The 24,215-nt window shown below is 53.2% G+C and overlaps 1 protein-coding gene across 4 annotated transcripts in view; it reads right to left on the reverse strand.

The window, feature by feature from the left end:
• TTC7A (tetratricopeptide repeat domain 7A) overlaps window positions 1-24,215 on the reverse strand; it is a 156,971-nt gene that overhangs the window by 35,607 nt on the left and 97,149 nt on the right. For all 4 annotated transcript variants that reach the window (XM_050754727.1, XM_050754726.1, XM_050754728.1 and 1 more), the window contains 4 exons: window positions 18,540-18,657; window positions 17,026-17,083; window positions 16,147-16,219; window positions 11,105-11,265 (listed from right to left, as the gene is read on the reverse strand). In XM_050754727.1, coding sequence (XP_050610684.1) covers window positions 11,105-11,265; window positions 16,147-16,219; window positions 17,026-17,083; window positions 18,540-18,657 — 410 coding nt within the window. The remainder of the gene's footprint in view (window positions 1-11,104; window positions 11,266-16,146; window positions 16,220-17,025; window positions 17,084-18,539; window positions 18,658-24,215) is intronic.

Genomic DNA, 24,215 nt, shown 5'->3' on the forward strand with positions numbered 1-24,215 from the left:
CTCTGGACAAAGCATCCTTGCTGTGACCCCTCTTGCAAGCATTTTCCTGTTTAAGCTATAGAAGCCCATGTGAAGTAAACACTGAGGTCTTTTAAGGCCAAACGCCCTTGCCATGCCATCGGCATTGAAGGATGATGTGAAAGTGAGTGTTCTCTCTGGAAAAGGGGAAGGAGCGTGGGTCAGTGTAAACACTCCAAGTGCTTGGTCACACTGCTGGGGCTAGGGAAGGATGGCTGGGTCCTGAGATGTGACCCATTGCCGGTACTCTCTGCAGGCCCATCCAAGCCATGCGGCACACAGGCCCTGGTCGGGGTGGGGAGCCCAGTGCAGACATAAGCCCTCTCTTTACGTGCTTACGCCCTCATCAGGATGCTGTCAGAGCCTTCGGTAGACCACACCGGCCACCCCAAACCCAGGCTCAGTGCTCCCTCACCCACCATCCTAACCGCTGGGACCTGCCGACTCCCATGTCATCTGCAAGCGTGATGCAGCATCCAGGGGCACAGAAAGGCACTCAGGTGACCTGACAGAGCCAGCCCCTGCTGAACCATGGGACATCTCAGCCCACGGGGTCTGTATGTCGAGGGCAGCCCTGATTCTGTGGAGGAAGACCGAGACCAGTGAGGCTGGTGTCTCTGTTCCCCGTTAGAAAATGGCTGTGCCACAGGCCGCCAGCTTTGCCAATCTCCCCAATCGCTCCAGTGTGGGCTGATGATGGAGGTTCCCAGGAGAATGTTGGCATCTGCCTCATCTTCCTCCTTTTCTTCCTAGCCGCGCCTCGCCTGCACTCCTAGGGCAGGATCACACTGCTAATTATTTGTTGGAAGGATTAAGACTTGGAGCTATTCCCATGTAAGGCAAAGACAAACAATTTCTTCCCACCGCTATAAAGAGATCTGAGGGTGAGACCCTTAGTATGGCTTTTCCAAAAACGAAAAAAAAAAAAAAAATAGTTATCCTGTAAATAGGGGATATTTTTGTGGTGTCTCTGGATAAGCAAAGCATAGTCCTGGGGTCAGAGGTCATCTCCATCGCCTTACCTGGGGGCACCAATCCTCACCCTTCCTGTGGCCCTGGCTGCTCACCCCAGCACACCACTCTTGGTGGGAGGGGAAGTTGGCAGAGCAGAGCTGGCTGCAGGGAAACACACAGGCTGTGTGGGCAGCAAGCACGACGGGTCCACATTTTTACTTTCATGTTCCTGAAAGTAACTCCCTGTAGTTACTCAGCACCTGCAATGAACACTTGAACAGAGTAACCACCATGTACATGAGGGAGCCACTTCCCCGTTGAGACATGGCCTTTAGCATCAGATGATGTGGGTATACTTCCAGGCCCTGTTGCTTCCTAGAAGTGCCTTCACCTCTGATGGTACCTATTCATTTGCAAGGCAGGACAGTCATGGTACTGCCCAGGAGGGTTGCTCGGAGGACTAAAGGAAAGAGAGCCTGTGCCTGGCGCATGTCACCCCTCAAGAGAGGTTAACTGTCATTCTCAGTCATCTTTGCTGTTGTCAGACCTGTCTTCCTGCGAGATCCTTCCTTCATGTGGGCGGGGACTAGGTCTTTCTTATCTTTGTATCCTTGGTGCCTGCTCTCAACAAATTGTTGAAGAATGGAAGAGGAAAGTTGAGTCACAAGGGCTCACCAAGGCCTGGAACACTGGGTGTTCCCAGGATCCAAGCAGCTCCAAGGAAGTAAAGCTGCAGGGTGTCCCTGAAACTCTCCATTCTTCTGGGTCCTACTGGTCCCATGTGTGTTCACTGGGCCCTGGGCAGCTCTTCCGGATCCCTCTGGCTCCTGGCCATTCTGGGAACCCTCTGTGTGTTGGGGGTGGGGGTAGGGGGGGTGGCGGGGTGGGCGGGAAGTAGCAGCAGGTGTGGTGAATGCATAGAAAGGGGTATTATCTCTTAAAAGGACAGTAATTAGTAATTGCAGCTGATGGCTGTGCTGAGCTGTTTTAATGAAGAGTTCTATTTTTATAGAAAACACATAATTGAGTGAAAAAGCAGGCTATTCTCTGAGTCAGGAGGCCATGCCTCTGGAAAGTCTAATTCCTTGGCCAGGAGGCCAGAGCCTGTATAGTAAATGGGCCCCAGCCCGGGCTGCACCAAGTTGGACTCAGTGGTGACAAGCAGGGTCCAAGTCTGATGACCAAAGTGTCCCTCCTTGAAGCCATGTGACCTTGGGCAAGTCACAGATCCTCAGTTTCTTTCCTTCCTTTCTTCCTTTCTTTCTTCCTTCCTTCTTCCCCTCCCCTTCCTTCCTTCCTTCCCTTTTATTTTTTTTTTGAGATGGAGTCTCGCTCTGTCGCCCAAGCTGGAGTGCAGTGGCATGATCTCGGCTCACTGCAATCTCCGCCTCCTGGGTTCAAGCGATTCTCCTGCCTCAGCCTCCTGAGTAGCTGGGACAACAGGCATGCGCCACCACGCCCCACTAATTTTTTTAAAATTTATTTTTAGTAGAGACGGGGTTTCACTATGTTGGTCACGCTGGTCCAAACTCCTGATCTCAAATGATCCACCCGCCTTGGCATCCTAAAGTGCTGGGATTATAGGCATGAGCAACAGCGCCAAGCCTAGAGTTTCAGTTTCTTATCTGTAAAATGAGAATGACAGCATCTATTTACCCTGAGGACTGCTGCAGGACATCATGCACATAAAAGGCCCAGCAGGGGCTGGCACTTCAGAAAGGGTTCAATCCAAGTTTGCCCAAACTTTCATTCTCAGTCCCCCAGCCCCCATTACGTGCAGGTGCTTACTTAAGTCCTCTGTTTCCTTATCCATAAAATGGGAATCATGACAGTTTCTACCCCTCCTAGGGTGCTGAGAGGATTACAGAGCTAATGCAGCAAGGTGCTCACAGCAGTGCCTGGCAGGAGCCAGCACTGGGTGCATCATTGTTATTGAAGCTCTTGGAGTTCAAGTATACCAGGGCGGTCCTGCCAATCAGCCGGCATGGGTTCTAGCCTCTGCTCCACTATTCATCAGCAACGTGATCTTGAGCTATCATCTAACTTTCACATTAGTTTCTTCATCTTCAAAACAGGGGTGCTGTAAAGACCAAAAAACAAAGCAACCAAACCAAAACAACCAAACTGGGTGAGGGGTGTGACAGCACTCTGGCTGTGAGATCCCCAAATCCCCCACATGGTTCTCTTCCTTCCAAAAAACGAAACAGCTCCCACTGTCTAGCAGCTGGAGGGTCCACTGGAGTGTGTTTTGTGCTTAGTGGGGGTTTCCCTACCATGGGGGTAGCAGGCAGAGGAGAGGCCAGTCTCTGCCCCAAAGGTACTTCTAAACTCAGATAAGACATCCAACGCATTAGGAAACACAAGAAGAACAGAATCTAGTACTCAATTGAGGGGTTCAGCTTTGAAGTACAGGGGCTCCGGGGACAAAGTGGACCTGAGGGGGTCCTCTGAAGATGGGCAGGAAGGGCAGAAACAAAGGCCTGTAGTGGGAGAGAGGGGCCAGCCTGCCCCTCACCCCCATTCAGGTGTGATCACCCAGACCCTGGCCAGGATGCAGGGGGATGTGCTGAGTGATCTAGGTCTCCCAGATACATGGTTTCTCACCCATGTTAAATCCAACACATGCTCAGGACCTTTTTAAAGAGACAGTTCTGTCACCCAAGCTGGAGTGTAGTGGTGTGATCACAGCTCACTGCAGCCTCAACTTCCTAGGCTCAACTGATCCTCTCACCCCAGCCTCCCAAGTAGTTGGGACTACAGGTGTGTGCCACCACACCTGGCTAATTTTTAAAATTTTTTGTACAGACGAGGTCTTGCTATGTTGCCAGGGTTGTTCTCAAACTCCTAGCTTCAAGTGATCTTCCTGCCTTGGCCTCCCAAAGCCACTGCGCCCAGCCTAGAAGGTATGATTTTTTAAAGGACTCTAACAGGCCTTACCCTCCCTGAAAGGGGGCGGGCCACAGTCAGCCCCGGTTTTATTACCTTCCCAGAGACTAATCCCTCACACAGAAGGGACATTTTTTAGCAGCTCTTCTTAACCCTAAAACTATTTATTTTTCCTTGGGTCTAGAGGATTAGACTGACCCATGTCCTCTAATCTTATAAGGCTCATGATGATCTTCCACCTCTTAATGAATTCATTTAACCTGATCTCACTTTGAAGCTTTAAAAATCAACAGCCTCAAAAGCTTTGGTTTCCTGAAGTTAGCGCCTCCTTACTTCAAAGACTGTCCCTGACCTGGTGAAGGACCCCAGGGCTGCTCTGAGAGCAGCCTGCCCCCACCCTGCAGCTGGCCGCAGGGTCACACAGCATTCTTATCTGTGTCTGGGCTGACACAACTGGCCTTCAGGTCTCGGCTTCCCTCCCTGCAGCTATCTCCAGCTACCCTGAGAGGATCCCCAAACACAAATTCTTGATCTTGAAAGACTTAAATGTAAACCACACAGAGCCTTTTCATGGCCATTCAGGGGTGGAAGAACTTCCCAAAGGAAGACCCTTAGGTCTTCTTACCTTAGGAACAAAGGCAGGTTCCCAGCCAGGGCTGAGACACAAAGAAGCAAATGCCTTGGTCTCTCTGCCCTGTGTCAGACCTCCAGGGACCTAAAGATCTCCCACTGCAAAGGGGAGGTCAGCTCTGCTTTGTGGGCATGGGCCTTCTCCCAGGGGCAAAAAGGCTTTGTCTTGGGGCTGGGCCTCTCCTGCTACACAGAACCATGTGCCCTGGGCCACAATTCCTGCCTCCAGCCCCTGCTGCAAGCAGGGAAAGCAACAAGTACCAGAAGGAAAGGGTTACCACCACTTTTGAAAACAAAGCCTGAAAATATCTATGTTCCTTCCTTTTTCCTTTCTTTCCTCTCTTCCCCAGACAAACAAAACGACCTGTGTCATCTATGCTAGAAGTCTGAATGCAGGCAGACCACTAAGTGGAGAATGATGACCATTATCTTTCACCTATACATGTCACACAGAGCGAGGTCACAGAGGTTCTCACGGGCCAACCCACGAAGGGAAATGTGAATGTCAACTCAGCTTACCTAATGAGGAACTGACCTTTGGGGAAGGATCCGGTGCTGCCAGTGATGATGACCGGCTTAACACTTCCCTCTGCCACATGGCCTGCAAAGTTCCCCCATGGCTGGTGTCCTCCTCAGGGGCTATGGCAGCCAAACGTGTTTAATGAACCCAGCAAAGTGATAAACTATGTTTGTGTTAATACCTTTGATTCCAGCCCCTCACTGGAGTGTTGGTATGCTACGCATCCTTTTGATATACTACAAGTCCTTAATAAGAACAATCAAATAAACACGCTGGGTTTAAGTCAGAAATGTTAACAGAAGCCCCGGGACTCATCCCCCTGCTCAGTGGAATGGACCACGAGAAATATATCACACGCACCACCTGAAAAAAACATGAGGTACGCCAGGTAGATCCCAGGGGTGCCCTTGAGCTCCAACGTTAGCCTTAGCTAGAGTTAGCTAAGGTATGGCTCCAGCTAACGCCTGGTTATCAGCTCTAACAGTTTCCAAACAGTCTAGGTTTCCTGAGCAGAAGGCTGTGTGCTTCCATTTGTTTACAGGCACATGCTCTGGCTTGTTGGGAAGCCCATATTGTTCCTGTACCGGGGAGGGTCTCCCGGGCTCTGAAAGCTTCCCCCAGGACTTTCCAAGTCCCCTGAGACCGGTACTGGGTCAGCAGAAACTCCCAAGCGAACCTACCACCACCGACGGAGGTTTGGGGGGTGGGAGGAGGTGGCCTTGCCCACTGTGGAGAGGGGAAGGGGAAATTGTTTGTTCTTCCCTTGACCTATGTACGGCCTGGGCTTTCAAAACCAGCCTGGCAGACTGCCAGGCCTGGGACGGGAGCCGTGACTGACAGGCTGGTTATTGGAAAGCTCCCATCATGAGCCGAGGAACTTTGTTTGGTTACTATGGTGACCTTCACTACAAGTGGCCTGACTAAAGCCCAAGGAATTTGTTACCTAAAACCATCGCCCCACGGAGCCCATGGCTTCAGAAAGGACGCTTATCAGTGGCCCGTTCCCCTTCACCCCATATTCCTGCCCCTCCCTGGTAGGGCCTCCCAGCTGCCTCTCATACCCAAAACGAGAAGAAAGGACTCGCACAGGCATCTCCAAGCGTGCACGGGACCTTTTGCATTCCGCGGCTTGGCCCGGAACCCAGGCCTGGATAGGGAGCTGCTGCCCCCTGAAGCCCCCTGAGGGCCTGGCCTCTTGGCCAGGGACAGCCCAGCCGGCACATGTGTCCAGGGCTTAGTCAGAAGCCCACAGGATTTCAGGAAGCTGCTTGGGGTGTCTGGTTCCCACCGTGCGAGGTTTATGCTGTCCCTGTGGGGCTGTCTCTGCCTCATCACGTTTTTTGCCTTTTTAAACCCAAGCTCCACTAACTAAAGGTCATCCCACAGCACAGAAATCAAGATCCTCTTCGCTTTGCTTTCTAACCTGAAGTCAGAAAGCTTTTCAGAAGTTCGACTCCACAAAAGCTGGGTTTTCTCCGGGAGCCTAGAGTCTGCCTATATGGGAGTGGTGACTTCTTGTGCAGTCAAGGAGCTCACTAACCTTTCCCCAGAGCTTCCTTCCCTGCCTCTGTCAGGGGCCAGCCTCGGCTGCCTGCGCCTCCTGGCCTATCTGGCCTTCCCTAGGCACTGCCACACTTGGGACCCAGGATACAGCCTGATGCTGTTGGTGGGCAGCCTCCTCTCCCCTCCATACTGCCACTTTTCAAACACGGCTGTCCATCGACTGTGTGCCCTCTCCTGAGTCTCACAATAAACCTCACAAGCCAAGGAAGACCGAGTAGGTGTCCGTCTTTTGGCAGATGAGCAAACAGAGGCAAGGGGAAGAGGAGTGAGTTGCTGCAGGTGGCACAGGCCAGTGACAGACATGACTCAAGGGCTGGGACCTCACTGTGGCTCTCACACAAGGACCAGCTCACATGGACAGGGGTCCATTCCCCCACCAGTTTCCTCCCCTGTGGCAGGCCTCCCTGAAAGTGGTGAAACAGGCAAAGCCCATGCCCAGCACGAGCCAGCTTCTGCCATTCCTGAAGCAGGTTCTGGGATCCCATGCACAGATGGCCTCTAACACTGACGGCTGAAAGGAGACGCCTCTAATAGGCTTCAGGCACTGGGACAGCCCTCTATAAGGTGCCTTTAAGTGTCCTGTGGATACAGACCTTGCTGGGGACGATGAGGTCAGGACAAAGGGAGTTTGGTTTTTGTTGTTTTGCCGCAGTGATATTTACCAGACCGGTTGTTTAATTAACTGCCTTGGCAACAGCTGGAACCACAAATGGCTTCTCCTCAAATGCAGAGAGCAGCTGAGGAAGCAGGGTGCAGTGTCAATCGAAGAGCAATGACATTTTTCAGTGATCCCTGACCTGTAATGGACTCAGTGACATTTCCTGCTAATCCATGAGTTTCTATGCTCTGAGGTTTCATCTGTGGCGAATAGTATTGACTTACTTACAAAGAGACAATGGTCATACCCTGTGGTCACTCACCATAGTTTGGCGGTAGGTGGATTTCTCGGCCCTACCCCAGCCGTATAGATAGTATTATGTCTCTATAAATGGTATATAGAGACACAATTTTTTTTTTCTTAAAACAACAGAGATTTATTTTCTTACAATTCTGGAGGCCAAAAGTCCCTGTAATTTTTTTTTCCCCCAATTAGTTTTGCAGCCTTTTAGGGCCAGCTGCATCAAAACAGAGCTCCTCGGGATCCTGGAGGTGAGGAGCTCATGGTGGCTCAAGACGAAGAACCTATTGCTGCTTCCCCCCAGCCCCACAGCCCTGCACAAGCAGACTGAGGAAAGTGAGGCACTACTGGGGGCGGGGCCTGCAGATCCCCAAATGCTCCACAGCACACGTACTCTACTGTGAGTGACAGTAGAGTACAGGTTGCAGAAGAACCTTCAGAATCCCTCAGGGCGTGGAATGCTTTCCTCTGACCTCAGAGCTGACTCCCTCCTGCGGCCCCTAGGCCCCACCCTCCACAGCTCCTGAAGCCCTTGCAGTTGCTCTGTGATGTCTGCATGGGTGAGTTGTTCCCAAGGCAGAGGTTCCTGCCTGCAAACACTGCTCTCCAGGAAGCTCTCTGCAAGCCTTGGGGAAGCACGAGAGACAGGGGTACAGTTACCCTGCACGTTGACAAACAGCAGTCTGCACCAGGGCTCCTCAACCTTTTTTGAGGTCGGGCTCCCTTTGAGAATCTGCTGAAAGCCATTTCCATGGACTCAGACTCGCATGCACAAAATGTCATAGTTCAGGTCCAGGGGTTCTTGGAGACCCAGATGTCCACCCTTGGGCCACCTGGGGGCAGTCACCAACCTCAAGGCAACCCCTGACCAAGGACACTGTCAGTGAGTGGCACACTTCCTGGGGAAGGAGTCAGCACCTGAGTGAGCGTGGGAGGAAGGGAAGGGTGGAAAGTGCGTGTGTCGAGGCAGGGCAGCAGCGGGGGCACACATACTGCCCACAGGGCAATGGACAGCTTCCTAGCCCAGTCCAAGAGCCTGGGAAGATGAAGGCAGGAGGCACTCCTGGGGTGACGGTCAAGGAAGCTGATGGGGAGACAGGGGTGGGTCCCCCACACTGGGCAGACCCCATTTTCTGCCATACCTCACACAGCCTGGGCTGCAGCCAGATTTCCAAAAAAGGGAGTTAGCCTCCCCACAGCAGGCCAGGGGAGCCGCTTTAGCCTGGTAGAAAGCAATCAGTTCAGAAGTCAGCAAGAGATGCTGAGTGGTGAGATGCCAGGCGCTGGGATGGAGGGGCCCACTCAGCTGGAACTGGGCAGGTGTGAATCACCTTCCTTGGCTCCATCAGAGCAGCGGTGCTCCCACCTGCATCACAGTCTCAGTTTCCAAGTAAGATTTCATTAGGAAATTCTGATGCCGAGCTGAGCCAGGCCTCTTGCTTCTCCTGTGCTCCACAGACCCAGGGTGGACGAAGAGCCCTTTCCTTTCCCCAGCCTAGGATTCTAAGTCTTTCTGCTTGGCCATTTCAGTTTCCGATGAAGCCTAACTGAAGTGGAAACACACACAGGCACGCAGGCCAGCGGCAGTGGGTCAGACCCTACCAGAGAGGTGTGAGGATGGAGCTGGGATCAAAGTAAGACACTGGCACTAGGAGTGGGGAACCTACATCTTTTGCGAATTCTCATTAAAAATAAAATGTTCTTACCTCGTACTACTGTATTGTACTTGTGATTAATGAGACAGGGTAACTAATCCCTTGTCCACACACACTGTTTTCTCCGTGTTAGGATTTCCTAAGCTACCAGCCTTTGGCGGTGAAGTGACTGGAATTTTAGTAGTCTCTCTTTTTTTTTTTTTTTTTGAGAAGGAGTCTCGCTCTGTGGCCCAGGCTGGAGTGCAGTGGTGCGATCTCAGCTCACTGCAACCTCTGCCGCCCGGGTTCAAGTGATTCTACTGCCTCAGCCTCCTGAGTAGCTGGGATTACAGGCACCTGCCATCACGCCCAGCTAATTTTTGTATTTTTATTAGAGATAGGGTTTCACCATGTTGGCCAGGTTGGTCTTGAACTCCTGACCTCAGGTGATCCACCTGCTTCGGCCTCCCAAAGTGCTGGGATTACAGGCGTGAGCCACTGTGCCTGGCCTTTAGTAGTCTCTTGAATGCTGCTGGGGCAAGGCTCAGAATCAGGGCCAGCCACGAACACAAAAGACAGGCTGTGTCGAGTTGGCCATTCTGCTGACACCTGGCTGTGAGCAGCGGGGACCTGCCTAGGCCAGGATGGAGGGGGAATGGGCGGGGCAGGGGTCAGTGTGGACTAGGGGAAGCAGGGCAAGCAGGGCAAGGCTCAGGGGTCTTGGGGCTGCAGACCAGGCTGACCAGCAGGATGAACACCTGTCCTTGGCCTTGGTCACTGGGGCTCCCCTCTTCAGGGAGGCACATTATGGGGTTTCTATTTAGGAAACACTGACACTCCCAAAGCACCTTTCTTTAGCTTTGGGGAGGAGGAAGCCACCAACAGCAGTGCTCGGCATGCTAGCAAAGGCCACGAGCAGAACTATCTGCTGTCGTTTGAAGGAGGCCAAGGGTGCAGGAAAACCTGAACCCACCCCTGTGGTCAGCCCTGCCTCTGATGGGCTGGGGATGGACGGAGGTGAAAGCCCAGTGACGGGAACCTCCCTAGGCTGGGACCACTGAAGCTTCCCTTCATCACCCAGCAATTTTTTCCTAATCCTTTGTGAACCTATTTACACAGCATGAGTCACCTATCAGGGCAGCCAGGACTCTAGCTTCTTCCTTGCTGTCTGCAGGGGACAGCCTTGGGCTGGTTCTAAATCACCTTCCTTCAGGCCCTAAGGTGGAACAGGGGGAAGTGGGTTACTCAGAGGTCCCTCATCTGGGATCACAGGACTCTGAGAAACAAAGCCTGTTACACTCAGTGTCACCTGCCCTTAGGGGCAGAAGGCAGAAATCAAAAGATGACTCCCCCTTGCTCCCCCGACAGAGCAACACATCCTCCCGCCTCAGTTGGCCCAGCACGGCCTTGTTCCCAGTGTCCTGGCTGGGTGGCAGCAGGTCCTCTGCGTCCCACCACCACTTAGGTCGAGTGCAACTTAAACCTTGCTCCAAGAAGTGGGGCATCTGGCTGATGCAGTAAATGAGGGAGGTGGGGAGATATGAAGGAGCAGGATCACCTTGGAGGGCCGTAACCCCTGTCTCCAGCCGCCAGCCTAGCTGGTGTTAGAATCCCATCTTTGGCTGGCTGTGTTAGGGCTATGATTAACTTACACAAGTTAGTTTCATTCTGAGGCTCATGCAGAGCCCAGGGCAGGCAGAAGCAGCTCAAACATGTGTATTCAAACAGTCTCCCTTGTGGCCCATGCAGACCCCACCTCATGGGGCTAAGGAGCAGCACGTGCACCCTATTCCCCACCAGGCACCTCCTGGTGCAGAGCGCCACAGCTATCTGCTGACCCCACCTGTCCTCACCCCCCTGTCTCTCTACCAGGGATTGTGCATGCAGCAGGTGCTTACCCCATGTGTGTTGGCTGGCACCATGGTAGGGCAGGTGTGCATGGGCACCTGCTGCAGAGGCCAGCCAGCTCCCCCACTGCCAGAGTGTTCTCAGGGCACTTACTTGAAGTTCTCAGGGTGCTCGGTGATGGCCATGTTGACAACATCCAGGGCATGCTGGTGGTGCTTCTGGGCGGAGAAGAGCAGTGCCAGCAGATGGAGGGCGTGGGCATCATCCTTGCATACCTTCAGGGCCTCCTGCAGCTGCTCCATGGCGCTGGAGATCTGTCGAAGGAACCCACCAGCTTAGTGCCCTTCCCCAGGCACGTGCTGCCCTGGGACTCAGAAGCCAGGTGCCAGTCAACAAAGGCACCCACACTCAACTCAAGGGGGCCCCAGGCACTGGGGGCAGGGATGCTGCTGTGAGAAAACACCTGCCCCAGATGGCCTGGCGCGGAGGGGTCTGCTGTCACCCTCAGGAATAAAGAGGAGCAGGTTTGTGGTGTGGCACAAAGGACCAGGGCAGCCACCAGGAAGTACTTCCTAAATGGGAGGAGTGGGAGCCACAGGGCAAGGCAGCCACGTGTGGAAACATCACCCTGGAGTTCTACTGATGTGTCAGGAGACCCTGCTTTCCAGGAGGAGATGATGCAAACGGGGTGCTCCAGGTAGGGGGTGCAGCTTGACCACAGGAAGGGAAGTATGCAGAGGCAAGTGCCTAGAAGACGGGGAGACTGGCCTCTAACATGGGCACAGTGGGAATCTGGGACTAGAATCCAGATTCTAGTCTTGTGTTTTATTTTCAATTCAACAAATATTTATTAAGCCTGGTTCTGGACAGGTGGGATGAGGCCAGATTATGCAGGGTCAGGAGAGCCATACTCGAAGGGTCTGGATTTGGATGTGGCCTCAGAAAAGCCTTTCCTTCATGTGGTGGGGAGACCAGGGGTCACCACAGGTCCCAACTTTCACTGGCTTGAGTTTGCTGCCTCCCTTCTCTGAGCACTGCATGAAAGAGGGCAGGCCCCAGCTGCTCTAGTAGCCCAGTCAGTGAGCCCAGGAGGGGCTGGTGCAGCATGGAAGGGCACCTTCTACTGCTCCCGCCAACCCCGCAGGCAGGACTCCAATGTTCTACTGGATCTGGCTGCAGAGGGCATGGATGATTTGCAGCTGTGGCCAGGGCCCCACCTGCAAGTGGTAACAGGGTTACGGGGTCAGTCGGTGCCCCAGTACATCCTATGGGGACTATTTCAGGGCTGAGACCACACACCTGCTTGGCTGCCTGCCACCTTGCCAGGATGGGTCTCTGCCCATAGCTGGACTTATGGGAGGATGTGGAAGGTTCAAGGAGCCCTTTCCTAAAGAGACCATTCTCAGCATAACACAACATCCCCAGGATGGGCCCTAAGAGTCCCGTGGATGCAAGAGACACCTGAGGCCCCTCTCCTTGCCTCCGATTCTACGTCCCCAGACCCATCTACATTCAGCTGTGGAGGTTACTACCCTCAGAGAAAAAGCTCCCCGCCCCATGGGCCCTGGCCTGTGCATCCCTGACAGGGTCTGGGGAATGTTTCCACAAGCATTAAGGAGAAAAAAGAATTCTGGCAGTTACCAACATAAACTCTCTTCTTCAAAAGAGGTTGACCAGTCCTGGTGACTGCAGCAGCCCCTTACACAGTCTCATTTGACCTCTGAGGTGGCCCGCTGTCCCCCTTATGTCATCTCCTCGTTCTCTACAAAACACCCCACAGTCCCTGGCCCCTGCACCCTGCTGGGCACCCCTGCGCCATGCCCTGCCTGGGGCAGCCCCCACCTGCTGCCTGTCATCTGAGCTGATTGATCCTGCTCGTTTTGGCCAGTGGAGGGGTCCTGTATTTGTGAATACACAAGAGCTGGGTTCTAGAGTTGGCGCTGCCGCTCACTCGCCTTTTTCCCTGGTTCTCTCTGAATTCAGTTCCCTTATCTGCAAATTAGGCATATGCTTTTCCACAGAAGGGTACAAAGACCTAATGTACGTGCAAAAATGCTATCTTCTATCCCTTCCATTCTTTTCACACAGCAGAGCCAGCAGAGCGAGTTAGCAGCAGAGCGAGTTAGCAGCAGAGCAGGCACTCTCAGATGGGGGTCCTGACTCCAGGCCAAGTGCTCTTGTGTGAGCTATGCAGGCTGCTAAGCCTGTGTTTGGTGAGTGATGGGCCTGGCCTCAAAGCTGTCCCAGGTCAAGGCCAGCCCTCCTTGTGCTGTGGGTCCAGGGGCATGGCAGGGCCCAGCTGGCCATCTCCTCCTCATCTCTGACTCCTAGTACTTTCAACCTGGCCTGACTCCCCAGAATGCAGGGAATCCTCTCCCCCACATACTGCTGTTTCACTGAGCTTGAGGCTCTGCACCCCATAGAAAGGCTGTGACCAGGTCTGGAGAGAGAGGTTTGGGAGAGAAACTTGCAGCAGGCTGGAAGGTGGAGGGCCAGGAACGCCTGGCCCTGGGATAGAGAATCTGCCAGCTACATACCCATGGCTGAGACCCTCCGCTCTGAACATGTTCATGCGGTGATGTGGAAAGAACCTGATGTGTGGCTGACAGATAAACACCCGCTCCTGCTCTGAGGCTCTGGGGTCAGGTTGGGGTGTGGCTCCCAGCTTTGCCACTTCCCAGCTGGTATCTTAGGGCAAGAAGACTCACCTCTCTAAGCTGCAGTTTCTCTGCTCCAAAATGAGGATAATGGTTAAACCTATTTCAGTGTCCATGGAGATGAGACACTATAAAAAATGCCTTGCAAAGTACTGGCGGAACAAACACTTTTGAAGTGTGAGTTTCCCTCTTCAAGCCCCAAAGCCAGAAAACTAAGGAAGAGGAAAGACCCTTCCTTCCAGCCTGAAGGCACTTGTTCCTCCGTGCTCTTAGGCCTGGGAGCTGCATTAGCTCCTGTGACTCTCTCCATGTCAGGGCTCCATCCCTGCAGGAACCTCATGAGTCTCTTTTTAAGAGTCCTGCTTCTTGCCAAACCTCAAACCCAGCCTTCCACCCTTCTGGTGGTGCCTTGGGTCCCCAGTCTGCCTGGCTTTTGTGTTGGTCTCCAGCCTGGCCTCTGTGCAGGCTGTGGGCACCAGTGCCAGGCCCAGAGTTCTCCCCTGGGCACCTTACTTTGTGGATAGGTCAAGGAGCATATGAGGAGGACACTAAGATCACTGGGGCCACTGGCTCAGCTTGTTGGTGGCCCTAAGGCTGCTCCTGTGCTGGTGACTCTGCCAGAGCAGACCCGATTATCCTGGGCTACGTATCCAAATCCATAGCCATCACTGTGCCGGCCAGCCAGACGTGCTCTGGGCAGGATAGGCCGGCTGGGGGCCTCAGAGACCCAGGCAGGCTAGGACTGTCCATTCAGGGAGTTCTTGAGTTCTCAACTCCCTGAGGCTGCCAAAATGAGGTCTCCAAGGAAACTGGGCGCTAGGCTCCACTGGCCTGGCCCGCCATCTCTCTAAGAGGATGGATGCTATTCATTAGAGAGGGGTGAGTAATTGAACAGGTCAAAAAATGCATCACCAAAGGTTTATCATTCCCTTGGTTAGCAAGAAAAGCACTGGTTCTTTTACAGAGAACTAAAAATAAAGTGGTATCAGGTGTCTTTCTGTTGGCTTTCCTAGGAGTGGAGGGATGCTCCCGGAGGGGCACAGAGGTACCCCGTGCCTGTCCAGGACCTGGGGTCAGGAGTGAGGAGTGGGGACAGGGTGGGGGTGCAGCCTAGAGGTGGAGGAGGATGGAGGGAGTCACAGGGGGAGGAGTGGTGCAAGAGGAAGGGAGCGAAGCTGCCAACGACAGCAGAAACAACAGCCGGAATGGCATCAGGGCTGTTGGGGAGAAAATGATTGAGACAGAAGGACCTGGAGAGGGAGACAGAATGCCTCAGAAACAGAGTGACAATTCAGGTCAGGACAGACACAGGTGCCGGAATAAGGGTCTAGGCATAGGGTGACAGGGAGGGGGTCCCAGTACTGAGAGTAACTGTGATGAGAGGAGGAGTCAGGCTGACGCAAGGCAGAGCCTGGCTTGCCCCAGAGGCAGGAGGAACGCAGCTCACCAAGCTGACCATAAGACTAAGCCCCAGCCGGTGAGCACGCTCCCAGGGCCCCATCTCCAAAAGGGTCAGGGGAGCAGGGTACCTAGACCCCGCGGGCTGTGGATCAGAGGCCTGGGTTCTATGCTGGCTTGGCCTCAGTGGTGTCCTCGGGTAAAAAATGGGACTGCTGTGGCGTGCCTCCTTCGAAGGTAGGGCTTCCCCAGGCTGGTATGGGGGACACAGCAGCACCCCCAGCAGGCAGGGCTGCCCTCCACCTGACAGCAAGTACATGGGCTTCTGTGGGCTTCCCTCCACCAGCCTGGAGCTCAGCCCATTTCCTGGGTGACGCAGGCGAGAAGACCGCACTGTGGGAGCCAAAGGCTTGTCTGCAATCCCCGGGCACTCAGGTGGGGGGCATCGGTAGGCATCAGGGTCAAGCCACCTGAGAGGTCCTGTTTTAGAGGTTGTGTGTGTGTGCCCAGAGTACCAGCCTGCAGGCTGAGATGCCACGGGAAAGTAAAGGAGGCTCTGAAGGACCTGAGGTGGGGAGTCCTGGACACACCAACATTCTCTCAGCACCCTTGGGGAAAAGGCGGGTCTGCCTGCAGAGTCATAGTGGGGGTGGTCCTGGGGCTAAGGCAGTGAGCAGATAGGAGGCCCCTATGGGGCCCCAGAGGTCAAGGCCTGATGGTGGTGTCCACACAGTGAAGGAGTAGCTTGGGGGTCATAGAGAAAGCCCATCCTGCAACAGCTCCATGAGCCCACCACTTTATCCCCAAGACCCTTGGGGAAAAGGCAGTGGAAGGCGAGGATACAAACAGATGAGTGACAGGTGGTCACTCATCCGCATCTCAGGCCACTGAAATGTCGTAGGGGGAGTGAAGGCGGAGAACACGCCCTTCCTGTGTATCTGCCACGGCTTTACCCACATTCCCTGACCTCATCCTCACTGGGACCCTCTGATGAGGGCTCAAAGGGCTTACATGACAGATAAGGAAACAAGCTCAGGGAGGTGAAGTCACTTGCAGAGGGTCACACAGATAGTAAGCTGGGTTTCCAGGAGAAGATCAGCATCCCCGGGGACCCGGGGGTTAGGAACAGGGACAACCTACCTGTCGGACGAGGGCCAGCTGCAGTGAGACATAGAGGATGACCTGGGGGTCACCGGGTGCCAGCTGCTGAGCCCTGTATGGGAAGAGGGAGTGACAAGTCAGGCACCAGGGGTTGAGTGACCAACGTGTGACTCAGGCCTCCAGCATGCGAGCCCTGTGCTGGGCACTATGAGGCAACAGTGGGGGATTCTGCCAGGCTCTGTCTCAGAGGGGCGTCTAGCTAGCAGATGAAGACCAAGGCAGACAGCCCACAGGCAGCCCAAGGCAGGGACGGTGGGCCTGAGGGGGCTGGCACTCGCTGAGGTAGGGGCCATCTGGGGTGACAGACGCCGAAGGAGAAAGACGATGGGATGAATACACATCCCATGGGCAGAGAGGGAGTGACAAGTCAGGCACCAGGGCAGAGAAACTGGCCCCGCTGCTCTGAGCATCTGCCAGGAAATCTCTGTAAGGGCTCGGGGTGGTGGGAGGGGTGGGTGGGTTTAGTGGGAGGGGTGGCTGGGGAGGAGCTAGAGGGAGGCAAATGCCATTTTTGAGCCCCTGTTACATATAGGATACAGTGCAAGGTGCTTTTCCTGCTTTATCTCCTGTAATTACTACAACAGCAATGGGTTACTATTCCCATTTTAGACCCCTGAGCCCTGGGAGACCAGGAACTGAGCCTGGTGGCTGCTGGAGCCCCCCTAGAGCTGAGGGCAGGGCTTGGCTGCCCGCCCAACCCCAAACGAATATCCCTGCTTGCTGTGTGCAGTTTCCTCATCTGTAAAATGGAGATAGAAATGTTTGTTCTGCCCACATCAGAGGGTTCAACGAGGTAAAGCTTGTGAATGTGCCACCAAAGGCAAGAGGGGTCTCTGCTGCAGGTGGGAGCCTACTCACCTCTCCAGTGTCTGCAGTGCTTTCCGGTGCAATTCATCTTGCTTGGACTTCAGGGTGGCTGCAGGGGACAGGACAGAGACTGAGCCATCAGGGGTCACTGAAGGGTGCCGGCCCAGCCCTGCACCATCCTCAAAGCACACAGCTCTGCAGATAAAGGCCCCACCAGGGCCCCATCTGGCAAACCTCAAACTCTGGCAGCCGGGCCAATGCCCTGGCCTCTAGCACATTCCTTGGCATGCCAGTTGCTTCTACTGCATTGCATTCTCCACCACCTGAACCACCTTAACCCTTTCAAAGGCCGATGCCTACAAGCGTTCCACGACATGGGCATCCCACTCAGGAGGCCCAAATCTTGAGAGAGAGGCTACCACCTCTGCCTGGCCACATACTTTTCTAGGCTTCCTGACCCACTAGGAAGCTTGAACCCAAACCAGGCACCTTTCTGGTAAACTGCATCCTATTTTAAATGCAGCAGGGCAGGTGTTCTTAGCCTTGGCTGCACACTCAACTCACTACCCAGGAAGCTTTAACATGACTGTATCCAGGCCCCTCCCAAACCTGATCAGAATCCCACTGGCGAGGACCAAGCATTGACAGTTGTCAGAGCTCCCCAGATTCGAAAGCTTAGACAACAACCACTATTTGTAGAGTTAAAGGGACAAGGAGGGTGTCTTGCTCAAAGTAGACTTTGACAAAGGGGCTGATGACTCCCTCACTTGAGCAGCATGTGCAGACCCAGGTGTTCCTTATGTAGGGTTCATTTATACCTGATGTCACCATGACTGCTGCTCCCAGCGACTGGCGTTTGGGGGAGGTGGGCATGGGCTGATTACTATTCCAGGTTTGGTCTGGGTGGTGGCCCATCACTCCCCATCCCTCAAGCAAGCTATCAGGAGATGAAAGTAGGTGGCTGCCTGATAGACGGGGTGAGACACATGGCTGAGCTGGCAGGGTTGGCGAGAGAAGGCCAGGTGTGGGGCAGGAAGGAGCAGAATCCATTAGCCGAGCACAAGTAGTTATTAAGCACCTGCTGTGTACCCAGCCCTATGCCATGTATTGAGGAGGATTTAAAAGGCTCCAGAAGGTCATAGCAGTGCTGAGGGTAAGGGCAGGCTTATGAGAACCAGAATGGAGACACTGGGCGGTGGAAGGCTGATGGCGCATTACAGACGGGAAGCAGGAGTTCCACAGAGAAGATCAGTATGGGCTTTGCTGGAGCTGGGGCTGGGCCTTGAGGGGTGGGAGGAACTGGGTCCATGAAGAGGGGAGAGGAAGGCATGTTTGAGGGTGGCAACAGTCCGGGCGAAACAGTGGAAATGGGTTGGAGGGGCGTGAGTGTGTGTATGCATGTGTGTGTGTGTGTGTACACACATGGGCATCTGTCCCAGAGGAGTGCAGGGTGCCTATGGAGGCATGGCCTGAGGGGATGGGCGCTGGTAGGACAAGATACCTCCGAGGCAGTTAGGAAGCCTGAGCCATCCCCAAGCAGAAGCCTCCTGGGGCCTGGCACTCACCGTCGGTGGCCTGCAGGCTATAGGTGAGACCCAGCGCCAGGTAGCCCTTGGGGAGGAACTCCCCGGCTTCCTCTCCGAGGCTGATCACCATCATGGCAAAGCGCTCTGCTTCCTCCAGCTGCAAAGAGGAGAAACAGAGGTCATGGGGGTGGGGTTGGAGTTTCCTCTACCGGTGAGTGGCTCCCTGGACCTGTTCCCGAAACAGAAGCTTGTGCTCAAGGTCACAGCGCCTGACCACTGGTCACAGCTCGAAGAGGGGCAGTGGATTCTCTGTCCCTGGAGTTAGGAAGTGACGTATCTCACAGGGAGAAGCTTCCCTTGCCCCAGAGATCCCAGCTCCCCAGAGCTTGTTCTGCTGAGAGCATGAACCCAAGACCAGGCCAGTCTGGGCCAGCTCCTTTCCTCCCATGGCCTCTGTAGGGGCCTGTGTCTGTGCCTGTCCTGCTCGGCAGAGAGGGAAGCCAGGGCGGGGGCAGGCAGGGGTCTGGGGCTGGGCCTCAGGAACACGTGTCTTGCTGGATGTCACCAGCCCCATGGAGCAGGCAGGCAGCCACTGTGGCCCCGTCCATGAGCTCGCTCCCTCTCTGAGACAAGGAGCTCAAACTTTCAGGGGAAAAAGGCCTGGGGCTGTTTTTGTCCTGGGAGCAGGAGGGACTGTTCCAGTTGGAAATGGACCAACCGGTATGGGTCACATGTGCACACATCATCACACATGACATGGGACACAAAGGGGCACACACAAGGCGGGCCTGGGGACACTCTGGGTCCCCACAGGAGTCAGGCCGGTTTAGGGGGTAGGGGAACGCCAGGGCCTTGGTCATGCCCACTCATGGCACACATGCCTCCAAAAAAGGCCCCCTTCCTCCCATCCAACCCAGGAAATGGCATGCCTGGTATAGTAGTGTGCCCAAGTTCATGTCACTGAAAATGCCAGTTTCCAGAGAGGGCAGGGATGCTTCCTCTGTCACTAAGACTGGTGCTGACCCACAGCAAGGGACTGAATGCCATATGCAAACCCTTCAGGGCCACCCAGACATCAAAGCCCCCAGCCATGGGCATCTCTCCTGGCCAGAGGCTCACAGAGTCATGAGACCAGGGAATGAGATTCAAACCCAAGTTGGCTCCTGGCCCCAAAGCCAGCGCTGCCCCTGCCTGGCCCCCATCCCTGCTCTGGCCCATCCCCCTAGCAGGAGATGGGCAGCTCTGGGTATCTTGGCGCCTGACCACTAGCCACAGCTAGAAGAGGAGCAGTGGATTCTCTCTCCTTGGAGTTAGGAACTGAGATCATGAGACAGAGGCTATTAGCCAGGGTCAGCTATGTGCAAACTGGAAGAGCACAGGGGAGAAAACAACACCAAGGCACAGAGAAGCCGAGGAAGCTGCATGATGGCCTGGAGGGAGATGGCGGGAGGGACTGTCTGCCCACCATGCCCGACTCAGCTGACCACAGCAGCCCTCCAGCCACCTCGTGGGCGAGCTCAAGCTGCCAGCCTGGGCAGTGGGCTGCTTCCTGATTGCTGGGCTGGCCACTGGAAGGATGAAGGTGTCTGGGGAGCTGGGTTTCTGCCTTTGGCACCAATAGGCCTGAGAACCCAGGGTTCATAGAAGGCCATAGTTGGGGAAACCCCACAGCTGTCTAAAGCTCAGCCTCAGCTGGCCGGGTGGACCCAAGGCTATAGATGCTAAGATCTGTCTCCTGGGCCACGCAGCAGCAGGACTCAGGAGGGCTGCCGGGGCCTGAAGCCAGAGCCACATGGTGAGAAGAGCACTGGAAGACAAGCCCCAGACAGGCTCCAGTCCTGGCTCAGCACCTGACAGCTGTGGGGCTTGAAGAACACACTCAGTTTCTGTGTCTCAAGGTCCTCATTTGCAAAATGGCAGGTTGGACCCCTGCTCCTCCCTCCTCCCCCGAGCCCTCCACTGAGGCTTCTGTAGCACCAGGCCCTGTGCTAGGCCTGGTTGAGGAGCTGGCAGGACCAGGTGGCCCCTAGTTAAGGCCCCACTGTGTGGTGCTGACGTAGGGCTATTAGAACTCCAAGAGCTTATCACATGGCTGTAGTTACCCCAGGAGGTGGCAGAGGTAGAACAGGAGGCAACAAGGGAGGGGAAAGTAAGCAAATAGCATCCTCTTTCTTTCCTAATATACCCCTGGCTGATGAGGCTCATCTCACACACTATCTCAGGCATTATGAGGCTCCATTCAAACAGAACAAGCTTTCTTATAAGCACAAGTTATAAAAAGAATCCAGACACCTGCTGCACTCCATGAATACATATTCTTCCCATGGCCATGTCCTTCTGCTCAGCAAATGCCAGCTTCAGCTCCTGCAACCCATGCAGCGAGGGTACCAGGAACACAGCTCAGCAAATACTGGCAAAGTATCTGTTCTCCAGTTCATATATATCATATTCTGGATTAAAAGAGCTCATCACCCTTTAGCTTTACAAAGTGAAGACATACATCCTTAGTGTGTCCAATTTGTGATCCACTCTGACCCCGAGATTAGTAGCATTCCTTCTCCAGTACTTGCCAGCATTGTCCACGTAGTTTAAAACTGTCTCTAAGCATGGTGTCAGCATTTGCCTCAAATCAAAATCCCAAGGCTTAATGTACCATCTCCCTATATGGCCAACATAATTTAATTTCTTTTTGTTTTTTTAAATAGAAAATGGTGTCTCACTATGTTGCCCAGGCTGGTCTTGAACTCCTGGGCTCAAGCAATCCTCCTGTCTCGGCCTCCTAAAGTGCTAGGATTACAGGTGTGACCCACCACATCTGGCCACAATTTTGATTTCTATTACCATACCACAAGGCAGGCTTTTTGCATGCAGAGTCACAGCAGTGATTAGAAAGGAAAAAAAGTATGATCAATTCCATTAAGTATGACAATATATAATACAATAGCACACAGTATTAATATACATGGGTACTGTAGCTGGCAAAAGGGAAGAATAATGTCACAAGAGTGGAAATCCAAAAGCCCTTGAGAATTTGACTCTGCCACCTCTGTTTTGAGATACTATAATCCCACCCAACTCTGGAATCAGCCCCACATCCATGAGTAGGTGCTTCATGCAAAGAGGCAGGGCAGCCTAGCGGCTAAGAACACAAGCTCTGGGGCCAACTACCCTGGTCCAAATCCTGGCTGGTCACTTGCTAACCTTGGGCAAGTCACTTTGTTTTGTTGTGCTTGCCTCTCTCTTCTGTAAAACGGGGATAACAACAGTGTCTCTCCCTGGATGAGGTGCTGGGAGGACAGGATGAGATAAGACAGGGCAACGCTCACAGCAGTGCTTAAAAAAATATTAACTATTATTAATAGTTGTAACTCATGTATCTTTATATTTACATATGTAGATATATAACTGTATATTTCATATGATATCTCTACACTTTCTTATATATATATAAGCTTTAATATAATAATATAAGCTTTTTTTTTTGAGATGGAGTCTCACTGTGTAGCCCAAGCTGGAGTGCAGTGGTGCAACCTTGCTCATTGCAACCTTCGCCTCTGGGGTTCAAGTGGTTCTCCTGCCTCAGCCTCCCAAGTAGCTGGAACTAGAGGCACACACCACCATACCAGTTAATTTTTTTGTATTTTTAGTAGAGACAAGGTTTCACCATGTTTCCCTGGGTGGTCTCGAACTTCTGAGCTCAGGTGATCCACCTGCATTGGTCTCCAAAAGTGCTGGGATTACAGGCATGAGTCAACACGCCCGGTCAGCTTTTTTTTCTTTTTTTTTTTTTTTTTTGAGACAGACTCTCACTCTGTCACCCAGTAGGCTGGAGTACAGTGGTGTGATCTCGGCTCAATGCAACCTCTGCCTCCCAGGTTCAAGTGATTTTTGTGTCTCAGCTTCCTGAGTAGCTGGGATTACTGGTGTGTGCCACCATGCCCACCTAATTTTTGTACTGTTTGTAGAGATTGGGTTTCGCCATGTTGGCCAGGCTGGTCTCGAACTCCTGACCTCAAGTGATCCACCTGCCTTGGCCTCCCAAAGTGCTAGGATTACAGGAGTGAGCCACTGCACCTAGCCAGGCTCATATATATATCTATATATATCTCAATATATATAGATATACACATATATATATGTATATCAATTACAATACTCATATATACTTATATATATACACACACACATATTTTGTATATGTATTATACAATTTGTTTAATCTTCCAGGGTTTTAAATCTCAGCCTAAATCTCAGATGGCAAGTGTCATCTGAGTATAGTCCTGGTTCCTCATAGCTACATGATCTGACAAATTGGGAAGTGGCATCAAAGACCCTCTGGAATCCAGAGAGTAGACATTACTGTCTGCCTTTTGTCTCTCAGCCAGATCCTCAGCCACCGAGAAGGAGTGACTCTACATGTGGATAAGTTGGCACCTCTGCAGCCCCACACAGTACACTATACTGAGCTGGTCGAGCTTTCTATCCCCTATCCAGGGTCCACTCACCCCACTGGGTAATACACTGGAGTATTTCTTGTCCTATTCTCTGATAATCTACAGTTTATTTCAAGGTTTTATTTCATTTTTGAGATGGGGTCTCGCTCTGTAGCCCAGGCTGGAGTGCAGTGGCATGGTCATGGCTCACTGCAGCCTTGACCTCCTGAGCTCAAGTGATCTTCCCACCTCAGCCTCCCAAGTAGCTGGGAGGCTGCACCATCACACCAGGCTGATTTTTAACTTTTTTATTTTTATTTTGTTATTTTTATTTTTTTAGAGAGGGGGCAGGGTGGGTCTCACTATGTGGTCCAGGCTGGTCTGGAACTCCTGGGCTCAAGCGATCCTCCCTGCTTGGCCTCCCAAAATGTTGAGATGATAGGCATGAGCTACCACACCAGTCTCAAAAATTTTTTTTCTTTTCTTTTTTTTTTTTGAGACAGTGTCGCTATTGTTGCCCAGGCTGGGGAGCAGTGGCACGATCTCGGCTCACTGCAACTTCCGACTCCTGGGTTGAAGCGATTCTCCTGCCTCAGCTTTCCAAGTCACTGGGATTACAGGTGCCTGCTACCACGCCTGGCTAATTTTTGTCATTTTTAGTAGAGATGGGGTTTTGCCATGTTAGCCAGGCTGGTCTCGAACTCCTGACCTCAGGCGATCCACCTGCCTCGGCCTCCCAAAGTGCTGGGATTACAGGTGTGAACCACCTCGCCTGGCCTCAAATTCTCTTTTTTTTTTTAAGAGTCCTATTTCACAACCCACGAATGGGCTCCACCTGCGATCCAGAAACATTGCTCTAATCAGATGGCTGCGGAGTGGTCCAGCGCTGGCCCTTCTGCTCTACTCCAGTCGTCTTCCTCCCTGCCTAGCACCTCATGTGCCCTTTCCTGTCTCCAGACACTTCCTCCTTGTGGCCTCCAAGTTAACAGCTGGTGGCTCTGTAGTCCAGGCTGCTGCTTCTGCAGCAAGCTCAGGTTACAGCACCGGGCCCTCCTTGCTCATCAAAATACTTCTAGGGTGAGGAGTTTCCAGAGTTCTCTTCAACCTTCCTTCTCCCAATGATACACTGCTCTTGAATGACTTCTTTATCTAGGGCAGCCATGGAACCTCGCCATTAAAACCCAGGTGAAGATCTTTCCCCGCCTTCTCATCTGCAATTCTACAGTGATGAAGGCCTCCCCTGGCATTTTCACAGCACCACAGCTACCTGATGGCATCGGTG

The sequence above is a fragment of the Macaca thibetana genome, chromosome 13, assembly GCF_024542745.1.
Source record: "Macaca thibetana thibetana isolate TM-01 chromosome 13, ASM2454274v1, whole genome shotgun sequence".
Taxonomy (NCBI): domain Eukaryota; kingdom Metazoa; phylum Chordata; class Mammalia; order Primates; family Cercopithecidae; genus Macaca; species Macaca thibetana.